Source organism: Acanthochromis polyacanthus, chromosome 13 (genome assembly GCF_021347895.1).
Source record: "Acanthochromis polyacanthus isolate Apoly-LR-REF ecotype Palm Island chromosome 13, KAUST_Apoly_ChrSc, whole genome shotgun sequence".
NCBI classification, from domain to species: domain Eukaryota; kingdom Metazoa; phylum Chordata; class Actinopteri; family Pomacentridae; genus Acanthochromis; species Acanthochromis polyacanthus.
The window spans coordinates 15,388,644-15,412,687 of record NC_067125.1 but is presented as its reverse complement, the minus strand read 5'-3'; the positions used below and the strand labels follow the sequence as shown (position 1 = coordinate 15,412,687).

Sequence of the window (24,044 nt, the reverse complement as noted above, 5' to 3'; positions counted from 1 at the left end):
ATTGATCCTTCACCATGAAACCGGAAGTGTTGTCTAACTCGCTTGAACATGCTCCAATCTACCTGAAATTTTTTTTCGAAATGTATGATCAGAGTCCCGCTCTGACGACACATTCATGTAGTTATATACATGCACAGTCATAGCGCCACCTTGTGGTATCAGGAAATACTTTATTTACACTTTGATGTACTATTGTCAGCAGGTTAATCAGATTCACCTTAAATTTGGTGAAGCCTAAACATGTTGATGATGATTCCCAGAGAAAATGGTGACTCGTCATCAAACGGCGTATCTGTGGCGGCGTGGCAAATTTTGATGTTTCGCCTTGGAAATTGAATTATTTATATCTCAGCTGCACGTAGTCCAATCTGGAGCAAACTTCATATGATGGACATCAGTCCGGGTCACCATACATCCACACTCATGAATTTAGAAATACTCATAGCGCCACCTACTGAAAACAGGGAGGAGTTGTCATTAAATTTGCATGTGCCATTGCCTGATACTTTGTCATATCATTCTAAAAAATTGGACAGCTCAATGTTCACACCTAGATGATGCCACAGTGTGAGGATTTTGACGATTCATAAAACGTTGTTGCTGTGGCAACGCATCGTTGTCATGACAAAGTACTTTTTGACAGGTTAAAAATGCTCAAACACTCGACAAAATTACCACACACATCAGAACTGCTGAAGAGTTTGATATTTTATATGAATATCACATGTGTATGGAAAAATGGCTCCATAGCGCCACCTGGAAAATTTCAAACATTTACTACGGCCAGTATGTGTCACCTACAGGTATGAAATTTGGTAGACATATGTAACTGGTCAAGACACATAAAAATGTAATTGACATACATGCTCATAATCCAACAGGAAACTGGCCATTTTTAAGTGTTTTCGGTCATTTTTAGGCATTTTCAAAAGTTATGTACTCAAACAGGGTAACACCGAGAGAGCTGAAATTTGGCCAAAATGTACAACAGGCATGGGTGATCAAAAGTTATCAAAATGTTCCGCAAAAGTCTGAGGACGTGGAAATGGTGACCCCTGGATTTTGACAATTCGCCGTGAAACAGGAAATGCTGTGTAACTGCCCTGAACATGCTCCAATCTGCCTCACACTTTACATGTATGATCAGAGTCCTGCCATCCATATGCTGATATACAGTCACAGTCATAGTGCCACCTTGTGGCTAGACAGTAAGTAGTGTATAAGTGCCCGATACATGCTCCAATCTGACTGAAATTTTACATGTATGATCAGAGTTCGGTCCTGATGACATAAATAGACCAATATACAGTCAGAGTGATAGCGCCACCTGGTGGATGGACAACAAATGCTGTGTAACTGCCCCATATGTGCTTCAATCTGCCTGAAATATTACATGTGTGATCAGAGTCCAGTCCTGATGATATCCACAGGCCGAAATACACGGTCTCAGCGCCACCTGGTGGATGTGTGGATTTGCCGACCAGCAACAATGTGAGGACCAGTCCAATGCTGCTTGCAGGTTTAATTTTAGGCTTGTTTTGCCGTCTTTGTGAGATTTATGGCTCAGTTGTGAGGACATTTCATGGGTTATGAAGATGTTTAATTCTTGCAACTTTACAGCACCATATAATGGTAAAGGTCAAGGTTCTGTGTTTGTTAGTGTGTGTGGGTTCAATCATGCCTTCAGGCCATCTCCAATGTGCTGAAACTGTAATCACAGAGGACGATGTCCAGTGGCAGCTCTGAGCTTTGTGCCTGAAGGGAGGCTCAGCATGGGATGTAAACCCTGCAGAGCTCTAATGTCAAGACTGCTACTCTTACGGACTCAACTGAGTTCTGTTTGATGGAAATTAAAGCCTTGTGAATGACAAGCAGCTCTTTGAAAAAAACAAAACAAAACTGGAAGCTGCTTGGTGAAAAGTGCTGGAAGAGTTGCGTGATGTTGCTACGCAACAGTAGTAAATCTGATAACCTTGCAGAGCTTTTTTCTAAAGCTGCAAAGTGTTCAAATCTACAAGCAAGCTCAAACTAACACCTAATAAAGCAACTGGAGAGTCTCAAACATCTATATTAACCATACAGGAATATATCAAGATGTCTTGGTGCTTCATTTTCTTCAATCTTTTCTGTCTAGTTCAAGTTTCCTACTTAAACATTTTTGTTTTTGATGACATTTCGGCCCTGCACCCACATGTCAAGCACTTAAATTGACAGGGCAAATGAATCTCGACAAAATTAACATGTACACAGCTGTGCAAGAAAAAAGTGAAAACGAGGGAATAAGAGGGTGATGTGACAGTTTGGCCACAGGTTTAATTCATTCTCTCAGCTTTATATGAGTCCTTTTTACCTGAATGTTCAGCACTGAATCCAGTCCTGTGCCTGGCAGCTTGATAGATGACACACATTTAGATTAAACGTTTCTCTGTGGTGTCTCAGTTTAACTGACCTCCTAACTCTCTTTTTAGCACTTTCAGCCAGTCTGACTACATGGAAAGGCTGACTCATTTTTTCTTTTTCTTTTTTTTTGTATTGTTGAATTAATTTCCAGTTTTAGTGGAGTGGTACAGTACATCTCTGAGCTGGTTATACTTGAAAAGTTTATCTAGATAGCTTGGAAAACTATGCAATTATCTTCTAACAGACATAGTTATTAATAAATATATGTAACAGTTAATTAACGTTATGTATAAAGAAGTTACTTTTTTCAAAGGATTCAATAGCTGCCCATATGAGATCAGACAAGTTGAAATCAAAGCAAGAACTTATGCAATCTTCCTAAACACAAACCTCTAGGATGCACCATTATCATTAAAAAAGGCATGAAGAATTAGAATTTGTTGTGCAGGAGCTCATTTAAATCCTTTCTAATCCTTTAAAGATTGTAAACTGAGCTCTGTGCTGTTACGAAAGGATCAGAAGTCTGTGTGAGTTTAGGTTTGAAGATTTTGTATCACACCTTATATTTTTATATAATATATATATATTTACAGCCAAGCACAAACAAAAACTTTCTCTCTCAAACACACCATCCTTTGCACCTATTTTCAGTTCTGTTGCATGCCTTTGTCTCCTGTACTATACTTCAAACGTTATTGATTTCTTTCCTTCGTCTCCTGTTATATCTCTACCTGTATTTGTCTTGTCTACTCTTTTGGTTTCAGTTTCCTGCTAACAGATGGAGAACAATGTAACAAAGTACAAACCCAAAAAAAAAGTTTCTGTTCTTTATTCCCCTACCAGGCTGACAAAATACTAGAAACACTTGGACCCAACAGCTATACAGAACAACACAAACTGCAGGATACAAAACAGAGTTGAATCAACACAGGATTGTTAACATTAAATTTGTAATACAGCACTTTTACCATGACTTGCATCATATTTTACAGTAATTCATGTGATGAAAAACTGCAAACGATGCAGCAGAATTCATAAAATTAAATGTACTTGGACAAGCGACTTGGTAGTGATTGCACCAATGCAGAGCATAACTGGAGGTGATTTTCTACTTGAGTGGAGGAGAGACAAGAATCCATCAAGGTGACAATTACAATTCTTACTATACGGAGGGTGAAAAGACTGAACAATGAGAAAGAACAAGTGGCACATGGCTGAAGATGTCTGATCCCCCTTATACTGTGACTATATGAAATCGTTATTAGGATGTTGGACCATGTAGCTGGTGACTTTAAAAGATGAAGCTGAAGTACAAGAAAGTAGAAACCCGTTGAGAGAAAGTGTTATAGAAGTTATAGTAAAGAGGCTGTAGTACGTCTTAGTCCATTCAGTATCTCTCCTGCAAAATGCAAGTACCACAGTAACACATGCAGACTTCCAGCCTACACTGCAGGACTGCAGGATTTTCTGGGAGAACCAGTTTAACAATTCATTTCTCAGTAGTGCCGCATCAGTGCAGCAAATGCTCTGGGAAAAAAATACGGACATGGATCGTGTGGTGTAGTGTGAGAGGACAGAATTACAAAAATAAAGTTCTCACAGAAGGGCTGGAGGTTAAAATGCACATACAACCACTCTGTTTATCCATTTCCCCAACTAATTAGCCTTGTTGGTGCCCTTGTGTGAGCTGACACCACGGTGAAGCCACTGCTTAACCCCATGTGGTTGCTCTGTTGGCTGTTTTCAGTGGATTATCTGTAGCAAAGGACAGCCTGTGCAGAGAGGCCGTGTTGAATTTACTAATCACCTATCAATTAATCCACCACCCATGACTCTTTCTCTATGCATAATCAGTTTAAAACAAATCGATTCACTTTCCATGAACCGGTGAGAGACTTTTACATCAACAGACAGAATCATTCCACGGTATGTGGCATTTTCAGACGCATGTAAATTGACTTGATGTTCAATTATGCTCAGTCTGAATGTGGAACAAGCTATTTTATTGTCAGTGGAATGGAAATAACTGATTATTATTAAATTGACTTTCAGAATTTGGCCCTAAAAGTAAATAAACTAGAGTGAATTTTAACAACTTTATTGTCGGCTTCAGGGGGATGCTGTAAAAGGTTTGTCATTCTGGAGCGCTGCCAGGGAAAACGGGGAGCAGTACTGAGTGAAGAGAACCTCATTATACAAGGCTGGCATGCAGTAAATAAACAATTACTTTTCATTTGTTGTGATAAAACAGCTAATATCATCTGAAAATGTTGCAAAGCATCTTCGACTGGGGTTGTTGAACCAATTGTGTACATGTGCATGTGTGTGTCAAACCCTCTCTTGATCTTGCCTCAGCACACAGCTAACCTCTATCAAACCTAATAACCAAACAAACTGGTTATACCAGCAGCTGCGTCCTCGGAGAACGATACCTACAGGGACGGAGGAAGGAAAAAAAAGAAAAGATTAGGAGTGGAGCAGAAATTGGGGGAGAAGGTATTTCAGGAAGGAAGACGTGGGAAAAGGTAAGATGGAAAAATTAAACATCAAAGCAAGAGAGACACCTGTGTCTCTAAAATTCAAGGTTTAGGTCAACCAGCTTCATTCAGTTGAGACATTAAAATAGATTTGAAAATTCTAAAAAAAAGGTAACAAGTGGACCTTTAGGTAGAGATTATCCATGCTCATTCCTGTTTAGATTTGTTCCCCCTACATTCCTCATTTTTTATTTATCCCATTTCCATCCTATGTGCTTCCAAACCTTCTCTTTACGTCATCTTTCCTTTTCTCAACGTGGTGACCAAGACTGACGGCATGAAATCAGGGCTCTGAGGAGGCCATACGATGAGTTGTAAGACTGCTAGTGCTAAAGATCCAGCAGCAGCCTTTGGGTCTGAAAAATGAAGCCAAGACGTAACGGTAAGTGTTCACAGGCATGTTTTCAGACAGGAGGAATCACTTCCCAACATTGACTTGGCAGTGCCTTGATAAAATATTGACTGGTGGTCTTCAACAGGAATCCAACACAGGCCTCACCCTCCTACAGTTCTGCAAACATTGGCTAAACCTGACAGGATGAAAGCTTCACTCAGAAGCTGCCTGCCCCTGGAATTCAGACCAGACCAACATGGCAGCACTTTGGGTGACTTACTCTTTAATTACAAAAAGTTCACCATAATGTGTTTCTGAAAACATCTGAGGCAAGAAACAAGCCATGCAGCTGCTGAATGTCTTCATTATAAATCGATAGTGGTGAGTTTTTCAGAAGTTTGCCAAGGTATAAGTAAACAAACTGCTGATACCATTATCTACATCACATTGGATGAAAGCGTCTGCTCAATAAAATTGTAGAATTGTGGGTTTATGCTTGCTGCTCCTCATTTGCATAAAGTAGTCAACACATCATCTTCATGCTAATGAGGCACCTGGCCTCTCTAATGAAGCTACCAGGATGCACTGCATAGACAGACAAGGAATTGAGCAATCAAATATTTCACTTCATGATCAAAACAACCCGTCATGGTCTAGAAATTATTCTAAATTTTTAGTTTCACAAATTTACAACCTGCAGTTAATGTCTTCTCTGTAATTTTTACATTTTACAAAGCTGTCAAACGGGCCAAGAAACTGGAATTGTACCAAAAGTCTCAAACTGCAATTCCTCAAATGGCCACTTGATACTGACTCAAAAAGTGAGTCAAACCCCATAGGCCCCCATGTGAAAATGTCCAACTTTACAGTATAAATAAACATGTTTCAGGCTTGTACAATAACAGTTTTGATCTCTGTAGCTAATTTGCCCATCCATGACACCTGTAAATGGGGTGAATTTTTATGTAGCTCACCTGTTGATATTGTTTTAAGTCTTAAAGTTATGCATGATTATGGCCACTTTGAATGACTCTGGCTGCTTGTTTGGGCTCATTATCATGCAGGAGAATGGATTTTAGAAATTCAGATGCCTCATTAATGTATTTGCGTGACTGATAAGAATCTGATTAATGCCTAAAACATTTGTACAGTACTGTATATTTACATGTGCACCTTATTAATGCTCTGAGTATTAGTGTGTGTCCTAGATTTTATCTTCTCAACCTGTGATAAGGGGAAGTTTAAATAAAGAGAGAGTGGAGGAAGGGTTGGAGTGGAAGAGAGAGGAATCAGGGTTTACACAAAAGACAGACCGAATAAGAGATGGAAAGTGGCAGGACAAAGCCAAAACTGCCAGGAGGGAGTCATATCCGTCCTTTTCCCTCTCCTATTCATTTTCCCTGATCTCGTCTCGTCACCCCTCCCTCCATACTGCACTCTGTCCCTGAGATAATGGCAGTGTGGTCAAAATCTTAATTCATCTGCCCATACAAATACCCTCTTACATTCATACACAGCAAATGAACCCAATACAAAGAATCAGGGTTGGGAAAAAAATGAAATGGAGAAGTTAAATCTGCAGAAACTTAAACGAATACTGCTATTAATTCTTCAGCTACACACATTTACAGCGTGTACAATATGAATATCTGAGTTAAATATGGGTAAATAAATCAAACTAATGAAATATAATTCAGTTTGCTGAAAATCGACAGACTGAAGGGGAGTGGATCAGGAAACTTAGAGTTAAGTTGAACAACAATAAGTCATCTTTTTTTTTACAGTTAACAGCCCATCAAACACATCTAAGTGGTGATGCTTCCATTGCCCATTTTCCTGTCAAGGCATCGAATCCTTTTTTGAATTTTTTTTTTTTTAAATAACTGTAAACTAATCTGAAAAATAGCTTCATTAAATTGAATAAAATTGTAATCCATCATAGTAATGGGACCTCAAATGGCTCTATGCAGTGTTGTATAATTCATAATCTCTGTACAGTCCTACTATAGGCATTAAAGGTTTCAAAGGTTCACGTGTTCAAGTGAATTCTAGCAATGATGCTCTGAAACTTAAATGCAGCAGCAATTATTGCTTTCACTGTAGTTGCAGAGTAAAGTCAGTCTCTCAATGTCAAGGTCAATTTGTTCCTCTATTGTTGCATAACTTCTGGATGTTTCATCTAAAACACATTCTGGTTTTCGTCCAAGTTTGGCACTTTTGATAGCAGCCTAGGGGCCTCACTCAGAGTGCAGCAATAATGCAGCACACAAAGATAGATGAAGATGGAGATTTTCATAAAACAGCTCAAAACAAAAACATCTGTTTTAATCTAACAGTTAGTTATACAAAAAAAAAAAAAAACCTGGCTTGTTACGGCTTGAAAACTGGCCTGAATCTCACGATCACGGCGGCTGCATTCAGCATGTTGTTTGAATGAAGTGTGGAAATAGGCTGTGGGAATTCTGAACAGCCAGAAACAATGAATTTCTGTGAAGAGAGGTCTTCAAACCATTATGTAAATGACGCTGGTGCTGGTGAGACATGTTTCTCTCGAGGCATCATCATGCAGTTGCAGATTGGCTCTTTAACAAGTGTGACTCCTGTGACAGTTGCGTTGCCTCCTGGTTGTGGTTCACAAAACCAGTGACACATGGAAACAAATGACTGCCTCCTGATTTAACGTGACTGAATGTGTGTTTCATTATTTGTTCTGTCTGCTGCACTGTAGGTGAGTGTTCACTCTAACAAATTTTGCTATAAAATTGCAGCAGAATTGTGAGCATATTTGCACACATGCCACACTCACGGACACACATATGGTACACACTCTGCATCCTCATCTATCTTGCCGCGATTCCTTCAAGTGAAACAATGAAAGACCGTTTAGCATCTTCCTCTTTGCCCTCCCTCTCTTCCTCCTCTTCCCCAGCCAGCATCACGTCTGCCCTGAGCGCAGCATGTGGCAGGCAGCTGGCATTATGTTGACCTTTTCCGCACCGAGCGCCTCAGCCAGTTTGAATCAAGCCTCTCAGTCTACCGTGAACCACCTGGGGCTACAGCGCTCAGAGTTGTCCTCTGAGCCAGACATTACACCCTGAAAAACAAAAGTTCCTGCTTGGCACCGCAAGGCCTCTTTGGATGTAATCAAGCGATCACAGCAGGAAAAATCATTTTGCTTCAGCTTCACAGTCCCTTTTATTCAATAATGTAAACAGCCAGTTTAGTCAATTACGATTAAATCATTTTCAGTGTTGCAGAAATATGAAATGATACCAGACCAACATGAGGATGCAGGGCTTTCCCAGCATTATATGACATTAATGCGACACCTTATATCAGTATCTTGGTGTTATAATGTCTACATGGGAGTTCCCCACTGATCTTGAAAGAAACTACACTGTACTGACTTCAATGAAAGGGGAGTATGCACATACATGGTCAGAAATTGTTTATGGATAGAGAGTTAGCAAGTTTTGTTTGTAGAAAGATGCAGCCAGGCCATTGGGAAGTCTGGGAATGTTTGTGTATTTTTTTTCTCCAAACCCTAACATTTATAGCCTATATGCCAATATACAGATATTATACAGATAATCTTAGCTGCAGTGACTTTGTTCCTTACATCCGTAACAGAAGGTACCAGTTTTTCATTCAATGCATCCATCACTTGTTGGATCTAAAGAGGAAACCTGCGACTGGCAGTGCAGAGAAGGTACCAAACAAGATCAAAGGTTTTGCTGACTGATGCTGCAAAGGTTGCCAAGTTATAAGGGATTTATTCTGGCCATCTGCAGGTGATGTTGAAGACACTGGCGATGAGGCAGAAACATCAGAAAGCAGGCAGCAGGTGCTTTGTCTTGCTTTTATGCTTTGTGCTGGGAACGAGCTCAATGAACTGAATCAATGTTTTAGTTAACCTAGGAGTTTCAGTGCTGCAGTCCATTGCAGGTTGACAATTTCCAAGGTTTAACTGCCAAACATGGTGCACAGATAATCACAGAAGTTCACATTCAATTTCTCTGAAGTGCTACAAAAAATAGTCATCAACTTCATCTGTAAATTGATTCAATAAACATGTAAATGTGATCATTTTCTTTCGGGCTACTCATGAATTCCTCTTTTGCATTAAAGCCTCGAAGGCAATTAATATTTGATAGCTACTTCAGTAAAGAAAAAAAAGACATGTTAAATATTTTACAGTCCAAACAAACAGGTAGACATGGCTCTAAACAAGAAAGAGAAAAGATGGGAGGAACCAGCACATATCCAATTAGAGGTTGACTATTCAGTGTTATGGTACATTACAAAATAATACAGTATTCATATGATCAAGTTGGACTTTATTCAAGTTATTTATTGTTGCATTACAATTAACAGGGATGGGATCAGCAAGTTCTGATTTTAGCGGAAAGTTGTTGACGGGGGGGGGGGGGGGTGTTGTGGCGGTGGCGCAGCGACTTCCAATCGCTGGGCCGTTTACAATCGTCGTTAACAAGCTATCGTTAACGTCGTTACCATCGCGCGGGAGTATCAGCGACAATAAAGTGTTCAAACTTGTGAAATCAGCGTTCAAATAAATGAAATCCGCGGATCCGCGGTAAATTCCCATCCCTGAAAAAAGCGGAATTCCGCGAATTCGTGGAAAATCACATCCCTGAATTAAAGAATGAATTGTAAGTATGTTGAAATATTTTACATAATTGTCATAATAAAAGCAACCAATGTGTTAAATTGCTCATCAAATTCGATGATCATATCATGAATTCAACTTTGAATTTTTACTTTCTGTAGACACTATCATGAACAAAACCTTGAGACATCAGTTTCATCAGTAGCTGAACAAATGCAATGTTAAAAAAAGACTGCGGTTTATAAGAAAAAACTTTAATTGAATTTGGTGTATCAAATTGGGGCATCTGGACAGCAAATTCTCAGCCTCGGTTTTGTAGCCACTCTGCTCCTGTTTGTAGCCGTTTTAGTCAATTTTTAAGAATTATTCATCACCTCAAGAGTCTGATCATCCATCCATCCATTCTCTATACACTGCTTTATCCTCACTCGGGTCGCGGGGAGTGCTGGAGCCTATCCCAGCTGACTCGGGCGAAGGCAGGAGACACCCTGGAGAGGTCGCCAGTCTGTCGCAGGGCAGAGTCTGATCAGCCCAATTTAACCTGCAGGAATGTCTGAAGGTTCTTGTGACATGTTTTACTGTCAAGAAACAATTCCTGATGAGCAGGAAGAAAATCGGCTGCTACTACATTGCTTGAAAACTACAATAAAAAACTGTGTTGCACTACAAGCGAGATACCTTTCACTTTGTTGTTTAAGACTTAATTCAACACTAGTCATCTAATTTGCTCTTTACAGCCACTTCAAGCATCCAGCAAGAGAAGATTATTTCCTCAATCAGTTTATGTCTATGTGTAGGAGAAATCAATACCTTCTGATTTGAAAAATTGTTTGTGTCTGATAATTTTTCTACAAAGTTCTTAAAATTACATCACCTCCTTCGACTTTATTGAAAAATCTCTCATCTTAAACATGCAGATTAAAAGAAAATTGCATCTGCTGAATGTGACACATCTCCTACCAGGCCCGATGTGGCTAATCGGGAGGACCAGGACAATTCCCAGTGGGCCGGTCTGATGTTTGGGCCGCGAGGGCCGGTGTTCAGTCATGGCACTGGGTTGATCATTATGCTGCTACCGCTGTTCCTGCCGCCTCCACTGTCAGCTCTTTATTATTTTATTTATTTATTTTTTTGCAGACACACCGTGACATAACACGCCCGTGCACACGGTCAGAGGTGTTTAAGAATTAAAAAGAGGAAAGCTCTGGAAACACACGCAGCCGAATGTGCAGAAATTGGAAACTTTTTCACTAAAGCTCGCGGTTTGAAACGACAAATGAGGACGAGGAAACGGATACGGACTTTTTTGAAGTTTGCAAACCACCGTTCAAGTTAATTATCAAGCCAATTAATTGTGTGTCTTTGTGACGTAAAACATAACATTATATAATAATAGTATGATGCAACCACATAACTGGGAAACTTTGTCCTGCAGCCCCTCAGAGTCAGAAGAAAGATCCAGCACCAAGCAGCAGCCAAGAGCCACAAGTCCAGAGTGGGAGGTAGGATTGTTCATTGAGTGAATATTATTAGAATGAATATAATGAAGACTCTGGTGTATGTAGACCTGCTCTATGTGAGAAGATGATTCAGGTCTACATTAATGAAACTGACCTGACGGCTTTGCAAAAAGTGGAGTTTTGTGCCGAGAATTTTGACCATTTTAAAAATGTGATTTAGTGTCAGAGGCAGGGCCAGTAGTGATGAGGGGATTACTGCTGTCAGTATGGAAGGAACAGGTGAGATGCTGGAACAGAGTGAACAAGCAAGCATTAGTTCCAATACTTTCTATGCCCAAACGATAGTAGTGACCCATTTTATTTATTTTTTTATCATTAAAAGATAATAAATACACAAAACCCACAAGTGAAAGGGAATAGGATGACATAAAAACATTCACTTTCATGACTGATGCTGTCCAATTTTAATAAAGTTCATGCTACTTTTATAAAATGATGAAAGTGAAAAAATTGTATTTCTGTGAACTGTGTTTGATTTCTGTCTTTTCTCCTGTCATCCAGATGTTCAGAGGGAGCTGATGCCACATCTGGTCCAGCAGATGGAAGGTCTTGAAGTTCTCTGACTCAAGATGGTCCTCTCACTGGATTTAAGGTTCAGATGCTCAGGAACAAACTCCACCAATGAGCCAACAGGGAAGCTTTAGGTTTATTAAATTTTGCTATGAAGCACGAAGACTAAACTCTCCACAAGGATCCAAAATAAGTTGGACTTCTACATGAGAGCTTTAGTTATTCTTCATCTACTTCCTGAAAAGTTTGGTCAATAAAAAAGACAAAAACTAATATTTTCAGCTGAACTAAAGACAGACTTTGTGATTTTTCTCCTCACGTTATGTTGTTGTAAACTTACTCTTTCAAATAAATAGCCTCCTAATCCCCTGGAAACCAGTGTTTGTCTTGTTTTTGTGTCACTCCTCAGCTACCCGAGTCAGCCGGTTGTAATGTTTTTGAGCAACACACCATACTATGACGTTTTCACAATGATGGTTCTACTATGAAACCAGTTTGACATTTTCAGGCATTCTTTGTGTGAAAATTCAGAGATTTCAGGTATCAGAAGGTGGTTTTCAAGTTTCTCTGTTAACTTTCTGCTTCAACTTTAAACTAAATTTTCTTCACTAAGCCAGCTTCCAGTAATCTGTGTTCCTATTGGCTGTCCAGGTGGCTGCTTGGTGTTATCAGGAACACCTGAGCAGCTCAGTGTCTTCCTGCTTTATGTCTGCAGTCAAACATTTCCTCTGCTTCTCCTCACTGAACTGGGTTTGGCTCCAATGCTTTAGTTTGTTTTTTAGGTGTTGGCTTGCAGCTCCCAGTAGTAAAAACCTCTTTAATGTGTTTCTTGGTGTGTTTTAGGGCTTTGTACTGGATAGTTGTCTTGGTAAATGTGGTTCTTTAGCCACAGTTAGCACATGGTGCTAATGTGTGCAGTGATTAGTGGATTTGGTGCAGTTGAGTTGTCTTGCAGCAAGAAGATCCAGGGGATCTTCTTGCTGCAAGGCGAAAGTGCTAACTACTACGCCACTGTGCAGCCCTTGCTTGATATTTGATATTGGAAAAAAATGCCATTGTGATGGGCTGCACAGTGGAGCAGTGGCACTTTTGCCTTGCAGCAAGAAGATCCCGGTTCGAATCCCGGGGTCGGCCTGGGATCTTTCTGCATGGAGTTTGTATGTTCTCCCTGTGCATGCGTGGGTTTTCTCCGGGTACTCCGGCTTCCTCACACATTCCAATAATATGCTGAGGTTAATTGACTATTATAAATTGTCCGTAGGTGTGAATGTCTGTCTGTATATGTAGCCCTGCGACAGACTGGCGACCTGTCCAGGGTGTCCCCTGCCTTCGCCAGAGTCAGCTGAGATAGGCTCCAGCACCCCCCACGACCCTCGTGAGGATAAAGCGGTGTACAGAGAATGGATGGATGGATGGACATTGTGATGTTGTGAAGAATAGTGTTGGAGATTAGCCCTTTAACTGAAGTTCTCATATTTGTGAAATTTAAGTTGTGATGGAACTGTTTCCTTGCAGAGGAAAAATAGATGATAGTGTTATTAGAAAGTGCAACACTTTATATTTTACTTTTTTGTTTTTTAAATTTGATATTTTTATTTCATATTTAAGGCTTGGCTATCCTTGAACACTAATTTGAGCAGAATATAGATTCTGATATTGTTGTAAAGAATAATGTTGGAGATGTGCACTCATGTTGGAATAAATCCTCATTGTGAAGCAACTCTTGCTTGCACTGAATTGGAAATATTTTAGAAAAACACACAGAATTACAAGACAAGACTAGAATTACACCCCCCGTCGAATCGCCACCTTATTGCGGTGGAGGGGTGTGAGTGTCTCGGTGATCCTGGGAGCTATGTTGTCCGGGGCATAAGCCCCTGGTAGGGTCTCCCAAGGCAAACTGGTCCTGGGTGAGAGACCAGAATAAGAGTGATTCAGAAGACCTTGATGATAACAGACAAAGGTGAAGCCACTACCTCACCCAGGTTAGGGAAACCGGGACCTTCCTCTGGAGCCAGGCCTGGGGGAGGAGCTTGCAAGAGAGCGTCTGGTGGCTGAGCCTTGGGGGCCAGTGGGGCTCGATTGGGCACAGCCCGAAGAAGTAATACTGGGCCACTGCCCAGTAGGCCCACCACCTACAGGGCAGGAAGTCGGGGTCGGGTGCTATGTCAACCGGGCAGTAGGCAGGAGCGGGCGCCTGGGCGTGCCACCCCCTGGTGGCGTAGACTGGTTCTGGGGACGTGGAACGTCACCTCACTGGCCAGGAAGGAACCTGAGCTGGTGGAGGTGGAGCGATACCGGCTAGATATAGTTGGGCTCACCTCCACGCACAGCAAGGGTTCTGGAACCAGAATCCTGGAGAGGGGTTGGACTCTCTCCTACTCCGGAGTTGCCCAAAGTGAGAGGCGCCGGGCGGATGTGGGGATACTCACAAGCCCCTGGCTGAGCGCCACTTTGTTGGAGTTCTCCCCGGAGAACGAGAGGGTCGTCTCTCTGCGACTTCGTGTTGCGGAGGGGAAAACTCTGACTGTTGTCTGTGCTTATGCACCGAACAGCAGTTCAGAGTATTTGGCCTTCTTGGAGTCTCTGGGTGGTGTCCTGGAAGGGGTACCGCCTGGGGATTCCATAGTTCTCCTGGGAGACTTCAACGCTCACGTGGGCAACGATGGAGAAACCTGGAGGGGGGTGATTGGGAGGAACGGCCTGCCCAATCTGAACCCGAGTGGTGTGTTATTGGACTTATGTGCTAGTCATGGTTTGGCCATAACAAACACCATGTTCGAGCATAAGATTGCTCATAAGTGTACTTGGTACCAGAGCACCTTAGGCCAAAGGTCGATGATCGACTTTGTAGTCGTATCGTCAGACTTGCGGCCGTATGTTTTGGACACTCAAGTGAAAAGAGGTGCAGAGCTGTCAACTGATCACCACCTGGTGATGAGTTGGATCCGATGGCGGGGAAGACTGCTGGACAGACCTGGTAAACCCAAACGTGTAGTGCGGGTGAACTGAGAACGTCTGGCGGAGGACCCTTTCTGTAGGGTTTTTAACTCCCACCTCCGGAAGAGTTTCTCCTGCATCCCGGGGGAGGTTGGGGACATGGTGTCTGAGTGGTCCATGTTCAAAACCTCCATTGCAGAAGCAGCTGCTAGGAGCTGTGGTCTGAAGGTCACTAGTGCCTGTCACGGCGGCAATCCAAGGACCCGCTGGTGGACACCAGTGGTGAGGGAGGCCGTCAGGCTGAAAAAGGAGACTTTTCGAGCCTGGTTGGCAGCGGGGGCAGCTGTGGCGGTTGTGGAAGCTCAAACTCGGGTGTGGGAGTAGTTCAGGGAGGCCATGGGGAAGGACTTTCGGTCGGCCTCGGGGAAGTTCTGGCAAACCATTCGATGCCTCAGGAAGGGGAGGCAGGGCTTCGCTCAGGCTGTGTACAGTCAGAGTGGAGAACTGTTGACCCGTACTGGGGATATCGTCGAGCGGTGGAAAGAGCACTTCGAGGAACTCCTGAACCCGGTAAACATGTCCTCTATGGAGGAGGCAGAGCCTGAAGACTCGGGGGGATCTTTGTCCATATCCGTGGCAGAGGTCGCCGAGGTAATTAAGAAGCTCCTCGGTGGCAAGGCGCCAGGTGTTGACGAGATTCGCCCTGAGATGCTGAAGGCTCTGGACATTGTTGGACTGTCCTGGTTGACACGTCTATACAATGTCGCGTGGGCATCGGGAACAGTGCCTGTGGTGGTGCCTATTTTCAAAAAGGGGAATCGGAGAGTGTGTGACATCTACCGTGGTTTCACACTTCTGAGCCTCCCCGGGAAAGTTTACTCTAGGGTGCTGGAAGGGAGGATCCGACCGATAGTCGAACCTCGGATTCAAGAGGAGCAATGCAGATTCCGTCCTGGTCGTAGAACAGCGGACCAGCTCTTTACCCTTGCGGAGCCGCTGAGGGGGTCATGGGAGTATGACCTGCCAGTCTATATGCGTTTTGTGGATCTGGAGAAGGCCTGTGACCGTGTCCCTCGAGGGGCTTTGTTGGGGGCACTGCTGGAGTATGGGGTCCCGGGCTCGTTGCTACGAGCCGTTCGGTCCCTGTACGACCAAAGTGAGAGCTGTGTCCGCATATTCGGCACTAAGTCAGACACGTTTCCGGTGGGTGTTGGACTCCGCCAGGGCTGCCCCTTGTCTCCAATCCTGTTTGTGGTTTTCATGGACAGGATTTCAAGGCGCAGTCATGGTGGGGAGGGTTTTCGGTTTGGGAGCCTCAGGATCGCATCTCTGCTTTTTGCGGATGATGTGGTTTTATTGGCGTCCTCAGACCGTGACCTTCAGCACGCACTGGAGCGGTTTGCAGCCGAGTGTGAAGTGGCAGGGATGCGGATCAGCACCTCCAAGTTCGAGGCCATGGTTCTCTGCTGGAAACCAGTGGATTGCTCCCTCCGGGTTGGGAGGGGGAGTTGCTTCCCCAAGCGAAGGAGTTTAAGTATCTTGGGATCTTGTTCACAAGTGATGGGAAAATGGAGCGAGAGATGGACAGGCGGATTGGTGCGGTGTCAGCAGTAATGCGGGCGTTGTACCGTAAGGTGAAGCTCTCAATTTACCAGTCCATCTATGTTCCAACCCTCACCTATGGTCATGAGCTTTGGGTAGTGACCAAAAGAACAAGAGCGCGGATACAAGCGGCCGAAATGAGCTTCCTCTGTAGGGTGGCTGGACTCAGCCTCAGAGATAGGGTGAGGAGCTCAGACATCTGGAGGGAGTTTGGAGTAGAGCCGCTGCTCCTTTGCATCGAAAGGAGCCAGTTGGGGTGGTTTGGCCATCTAATTCGGATGCCTCCAGGGAGACTTCCTTTGGAGGTTTTCCGAGCAAGTCCGCCTGGAATTAGACCCCGGGGCAGACCCAGAACTCGCTGGAGGGATTATATATCCCATCTGGCCTGGGAACGCCTCGGGATCCCCCAGGAAGAGCTGGAGGGCGTCGCTGGGTGGATGGGCGTCTGGAACGACCTGCTTCGCCTGCTGCCTCCGCGACCCGGCCCCGGATAAGGGGAAGAAAATGGATGGATGGATGGATGGACTAGAATTACATGACTTTAATAGTAATAGGTTGTGATCTAAAGTGGGCCGGTCTGAGGCATGAAAGTCCAGGGCTGAAAATGAGTCCCACTCCGGCCCTGTCTACTACCTCACTAAGAACTCCAGTTTGATTTCAAGTCTGTTTAATATATAGCACCAAGTCATAACATTTTGTCACATGTCAATAGTTCAAGTTTCACGGTTCTCTTTACTGTTCCATTTGACTGAATTTGTTCTGCTGCAGTAGTTTGGAATTAACAGAATGCAAAGGACATCAACAATATCATTAACAACCTGTCACAAAATAATGCAGACAATGGAAATCCATGCATACAAATGTGCAGAGAGGCAAATGTGCCACAGTTGAGCAAAGACAAAGCCAGAGTGGTAATTGCCACTAAGTATATCAATACCATTAGGGATGAGAGCCGTGAGTCTTTTAGTCCTCTGAACAGGTGTCCTGGAACAGTAGACTGAGGGTAATGACTTAAACTTTCTATGGAGGGCATTGTCTTGTCTGTTCAATACAGCATTACTCCTCCTAACGACCTGCTTGCTTTAAATGACCTAAATTTTGGTCTGACTATTCCCAGAATTCTTTTTTACGATTAGGACTGTATTATTATAGACAGAACAACAACTGACAATGAGAAGGAACAACTTTTTTAACCGGAAGAAACCAAACTCAAGGTCAGTGGGCATCTGCCTCGACCAGTATGAGGAGAGAAAAATAAAAGCATGTGTATCTCTCGATGTATCAAACTCAAACTTCACATGTGTGCAGAAAGTTTACAGCCTTCATTCTTCAGTGCATTTCCAGTGAAGAAAGCATAAGCAAAATCCGTTTTTGTTGTTTTTTAGTGGTCAGGGATTTTAAAATGCCAATCAGCTCAACAAATCCAGAAACTTCCCACTGTGCTATTCAGTGAAATTTAATGTCAAGCATCTGAAATGATGCATGTATCACAACTCTAAAAATAGCCAGTGTCTTCTTTTGCCAATTGTGCTGATTGTGTTTAGCCTGCAAACAGAGCAGGCAGGAGCAGCTGAAAAACAACACTGAGAATAGTAATCGGGCCAAGTTGAAATCCAGGCAAGGATGCCTCCATATGAGCTCAGCAAGAGCTCCTCAGTGAAAATGAAGAAGCTTAGTCAGCAGAGGTACTGCTCAGAAATTACTCTGGGATTTGTAGAAGTTCTGGTGAAATGCAAAGGTCTGACTGTGAATACCAGGAGGTAGTCTAAAATTGGGACAAAAATAAGCAGCAAAAGACTAGAGAACACACTGGAAGTACAACAAAAGCAAGTAAAGAAGTAAACTCTGCCGCAAAAACATGACTAAAGCAAGTCTTGTTTGTGAAAACTATACAAAACAAGGTGAAGGTCAGCCTGTCTAAGCTGGCTGAAGCTGGTGTCCCAGGAGAGCTAGAAGTTCTGATCCGCTTAACAGGATGGTAGCTGATCTGCGCCCTCAAGGGTCTCCTGTGTGTAGGGATAATGGCGAGGACGGAGTTTTACCTAATCCTGGTGCAGGTCAGATACTGAGATATTATTGTTCCTCTTGACACAAGTTTAAAATTTGTGTTATCTGTATGCATAGACTCTTGTCAGTACAAATGCAGTTCTTTTTTTTTTTTTTTTTTTTTTTTTAGCAATGTGAGCTCACATGATTTGATTGAAATGGATATTATCAGCTGTTATCACTCCACTGGCCAGTTGGGATTCTTCTAAACCAACTCTTAGGCTCAGTAGGACTTCAGCAAACACTCATGTGTCTGATCTACAACATCGCCAGGAATTAGTGAGGTGATGAAGTCCATTCAAAGGTGACGAGGTTGGTAGTGTGGATCACAGTGTGGATCAATTGCGAAACTTTCCCTTTAGTGACTGGAGTTTGTGTTCTATGGGATGGAAAGATCCTGATTTCAGGTCACATTTATTTGAAAAATCTGGTTCTTCACACTTGATGCAATATTTGGCCGTAATACTGGGCTTTAGAATACCAGCAGGGGCTTTACATGCACCTATTCACACAACCACATCTACAATCTGGGTCATTTATTGTTCATCTGTGATCAAAGCAGATAACACACCTTCTAGCCCACCAGTAGCTGCAGTTTGCCCAATGTGAACCCCAAATAGAAAATAAAAAACAACTAATAATAGTCATCTAATGGGCTGACAACATTTGAACCATGTGGACCACAGTATAGGTGTATTTAGACTGATGAAGGCATCTGTTTTGCATAAAGGGTCTGTTAGAGAAGAAAACCAGAGTTATTCTGTTAGGACCAAACTGCTGCATCAGCAAAGAATTGCCTCATTAATCACATGATTCAGAGTTAGTGTTTATGTATTCAGATTTTTACCGATGTGGAGAAATGTTTGCTTTTGAGCAAGTTCTAATTTCTCCTCCTAACGAGAAGGATTTTTTGGGTGCGGAGGGGCTTGAGAAAGACATATGACTTATTCAGAAATGCTATTAGTGTGCAGCTACTATGACTGGATCAGCAGTGCAATTCTAGGAAGTTTCCTTAAGAAATTGGGGATGAAAAACTAATAAATATTTCACTGAAACTGAGTTAGTAATTAACTGTAGGTTCTCAAAAACTGGACTCTGATATCATGTATAAATTAACTACATATCTGATCGTGTGTTTTAGTATGCCAGTCGGCATTCAGGCCTGCAAATTAAGAACCAGTGCTTCTAAAAAGCCTGAGCTTTTAGATTTTTGAAGAACTGTTTAGCACATCAAATGGGAATTCAAACTGAATGCTTTTAGAAATAAAATATGTTCCAACTCAAATCTTTTTGACTCTTCATATTAATATGACATCAGACGGTTCGATAAAGCATCTTTACCTGCAAACTAATTTGGATGATTTGGTCAGCTGATCAAAAGTCGTTCACTTGATGATCAACAGTACTTAAGCCACAGATGACAACAAGAAAAGTCATGTTTTTTTCTTACAGAGAGTAAAAATTTTCAGCTTTTACCGAAGGTTCAATATCTCAAGTCTCGTCTGGCTGTCTGATCAATAAACACAAGCTTTAAAAAAAAAAACTAAAAATATAATAAAAAAAAAAGCTCCTGAATTTGTTACCTGTAACACTGAAAGCTACATTGTTTGGATGATACAGCAACACTAATGTTTTCATCACAGTAATGGTTTTTTTCCCTTGTGCTTAGTGTATAATCTTACAGACCTAGATACGGAGTGTTTGTACTGGTACCGTTGTCACGATAATGTTTGCCTTGGGGATGTGTGTTTGAGAGCCAATATCCTTCTGGCTTCTATTGCATTTTATTTGTCCAACTCTGTTTGTCCTACCCAGGAGACTTTCCAATAAAAGAGCCAGGAAACATTTGGTTATATTTTTTGTGGATACACAAAAAAACCTCTGTTGTTGTTTAAAGAGCTCTTCATGGTGACAGAAATAGGAACACCGGCCACGGGTTGTGTGTGTGTGTGCTGTCTTCTTCCCACTCTCATACTAAATATTGAAGCTGAGTTGGGGGTGGGTTTGACTCTGTTGTGTGAGAAGTGAAGAACTTTTACCTGCAACCTACACTCCTCTGGCAACACACATATCCAGGACTGCATTACAATGAACTCTGCCAGGAGAACAGCATCTATATCTCCTGATTAGACTTCAGTCTGGTGTTTTATCTGATATGCGTGTTTGCATCTGGACAAGGATGTAGGGAAATGATAATCCCACATTTGGTTTCATGAGAAAATTGGCTGCACTCAGTATCTCAATCCCCAGCTCAATTCTGAGTTTAATTAGGTTTATTTTAGCTTTTTCTAAGCACAGAAAAGGAACTTATTTATAAAGATGCTTGTGTTTCATTGTCATTATTTAGTTTGTTACTTATTTATTCAATGCAATTTGTATTGCTGTTTCCTTGATAAGTCCTGATGCAAATACTGTATGTGGAGCTGTGTGGGTAATGAGGCAGTCTACTCACCCAATCCTAAGCAAGATACTCTGAGTCCTGACTTTCCAAGGTTCCTGTACAAACAGGGGAAAAAAAGGGGTCAGATCTTTTCACACACACACCTCTGAAATAAAGCAAATCCGTAATCATGTTTGATGTTTTTATGGAATTTTTCCTATTAGATACACCCAGATGGAAATGCTAATAAGAGAAGAACTGTAACACCCCTCTGTCTCTCCACAAAATGAGATTCCCAAACAACCAAAATGCCTTGCAATTATGTTCAGAGGTGAAATGTATGTTTGTAATCAACATATCTTTAGCATTTCTTTTTGTTTGTTTGTTTTATTGTAGCTCTTTCTCAGCCAAACATTCATATATTTAAGATTTGTCTCCGTAGTAACACAGAAAATGGAGGAGAAACTTCAAACATGTAGTGAAAGGGTGTATAATTATTTGAACCATGACATTATTTCCTAAACCTAAGCAAGTAATGTTGGTGCCGAGACTTTACAGGCCTCTAACATGAAGCTATTGCTAAGAAAGAGTCAACTAAAGTGTGATGCTAAAGTTTTACTAAAGTGAACCATACAGTTTTAGTGTCTAAACCCAACCAAACAGCAGGAAACAACCAAAAGTAAAACAAAAAGTTATGCTTTCATTCTATCCTCCTACCTAATTATCCAGACTCTGTAGCTCTTTCAAACTGGAAACATTTCTTATAACGTCACTAGTGAGAAAATTGAACTCAAACTTCAAAATGTAATCAATAATGCAGTTTCATTAATACTATCCAGCCATTGTAGAGCCCGTTGCAAACTTTACCTTAATCATATTCAAAGTTGTGTTTTGATGCAGATTTCAATCTGCAAAACATAACAATTGTGTGTCCAGTCTGACGTCAAGCAGTCCGGCAGATGAGAGAATAACAAGCAGGCCTTTCATTTGTACAAGAGGCTGGATGCAGCCTCGCTTCACATAATCGCATGACAGCACGTCTATCTGCCTGATTTCTCCATGACAAAAAATCAAATTACACTTTCCCAGCCCTCCATGTAGGTGCTCTGACATATCAGCCTCCCATCATGTCTGAAGACACGTGTGTGCACGTATGTGGAAGGAAGCCTCACTTGATGGAAACGGTTATCTGCCCTTTGTTGTTTGGGAGGAGAAAAATCAAAACAGCAAACAAGATGAAAAATAAGAAACTTTACTGCACATAGAGATGTAACTAGCTTCCCTTAAGTTTAATAAAAGGCACGAGTTTTGGTGTGTCTGTGTGTGTGTGTCTACTGCTACTGAATGCATCTTGTTAGCTTTCTAAAAGCCTCATTAGCTGTGCCATTGACACCACACACATCTACTAATGCGTATTCTCTATATACATGCATTTCTTTGGAGGCCCATACTTCTACAGCACAAATCCGCTGTCTGTCTTTGCAACCTTATTACCTCACTAAATCATGGATGTGCTGATTATAGGGTGCATAATGGCTCAAGTCATTGCTGCTGTGCAACAACTGCCTAATAACTGCTTATTATTATTAACAGTAGTAATTCACATTTCGTTCAAACTTGCGTTCATATTTTTGTGACCGGTTGGGGACAGCACAACTACTTGCTAGTATAACATTGACATATTTTCACCTCACCAAAGTGTCCCACCTGAATATCCAAAAACACAGAAGCGTTCTCTTTCATTTCTAGGTGTGTTTGTGTCCCTAAATCTAATATCCAACTGTGTAATTGATGAAATTTGGGAGGAACATTTAGGTAATTGAGTCCAATGGTGGTAATCAACATCAAGTGACTTGTCAAAGTCTTGTAAAATGTCCTGATCAACAAACATTTTGGTCATTGATTCCAATAACCCGAGTCCATTATTCACTCTCCTATTAGCTCTCAAACTCCCCAGAGAAATATATGGTATTTAGCTGCCAAATGCATTACTGTGTGCAACAGCCAAAAGCTGAACCTGAAAACAAAGTTGATGAGAGCAGTGAGACTGAACCAAAACAGTGTGTTTGTCACTCAATGAATGCCGTCTTTCACTTTCCAGTATTTGAAGATAGTTAGTGCAGACTTAACCAGTTTTAATATTCAGTATTCAGCATAGCTCTTTGGACAACATGCATTGTTTTGGAATGTGTTTTAAAAATGATTTTGCTGGACGTGGCGAGGGGAAAGGCATAGTTTTACTCTCAGATTACAGTTTCAAAGCAGAGGTTGTCCTGCCTGTCTGTTCCAGGCTGTGCTGTAGGGGATTCGTGCCACGTCCAATCAAGCCTGGAGGAACATTGTCCTGTCATGTCAGCTTCCTCTGACAGCATCCACTGAACTGATGACTATTCACAAACACACACAGTTTTCAAACAGACTTTGGAGTTTTTTAGCAGGTGCAAAGCTTAAACAGCTGCTCCATTTCATACGCTTGGAGGTGGTAAATTTGGAACAGTTTCCCTGGGGGAGGAGTTTACAGTGTGCTAGAATGGTACTTTTGTACTTGCTAAGGGACTTTATTTAAAGAATACACTCAAAAAATGATCTGGAATTCAAATATGAAGAGTTCATTTACAAAAACAGATAACTCCATTTTGATAACTTTCCGGAAACTTTTTTTATTGTTTACTTGAGATAATATCAATCAAACTGAAGTTGAGTGGATTTGACTCAGTAGAAAAAATACATGACAAAATAGAGAAAAAAATAAATTATTAGTGTTATTATTATTATTATCTCAAGCAAACAATAAAAATGAGTTTTCTGAAAACGGAGTTACCTGTTTTTGCGAATGAACTCTTTATATCATTCCTATCAATTTTTTTCCTTGAAGATGTGAGGAGAGAAAATAAAGGATTGTGCGTCATGCTGTGCTGCTTAAAATGCATAGAATAACAGAATTACTTATGCCACAGTTATCTACAGCTTATCAAGCAACCAAAGCAATAAATTGAATTTTTATGAGGACATTTAAAATGCAGAGAAGTTATTTGTCTCTGTCCCACAGGACAGTACATGTTCGGTTAACAAAAAGCCCCAAAGTAATTCATGGCAAACCCAATTGTGTTAATGTGTAGTCCCCTTTCATGGGTCCAACTGAAGCAAT

General features: G+C 41.7%; 1 protein-coding gene across 2 annotated transcripts in view; it reads right to left on the bottom strand.

Annotated features, from left to right (window-relative positions):
• The window catches only part of kcnab1a (potassium voltage-gated channel subfamily A regulatory beta subunit 1a), a 136,488-nt gene that overhangs the window by 25,847 nt on the left and 86,597 nt on the right, over window positions 1-24,044 (bottom strand). For both annotated transcript variants that reach the window (XM_051957857.1, XM_051957858.1), the window contains exon 2: window positions 20,969-21,012. In XM_051957857.1, the coding sequence (XP_051813817.1) occupies window positions 20,969-21,012 (44 nt within the window). The remainder of the gene's footprint in view (window positions 1-20,968; window positions 21,013-24,044) is intronic.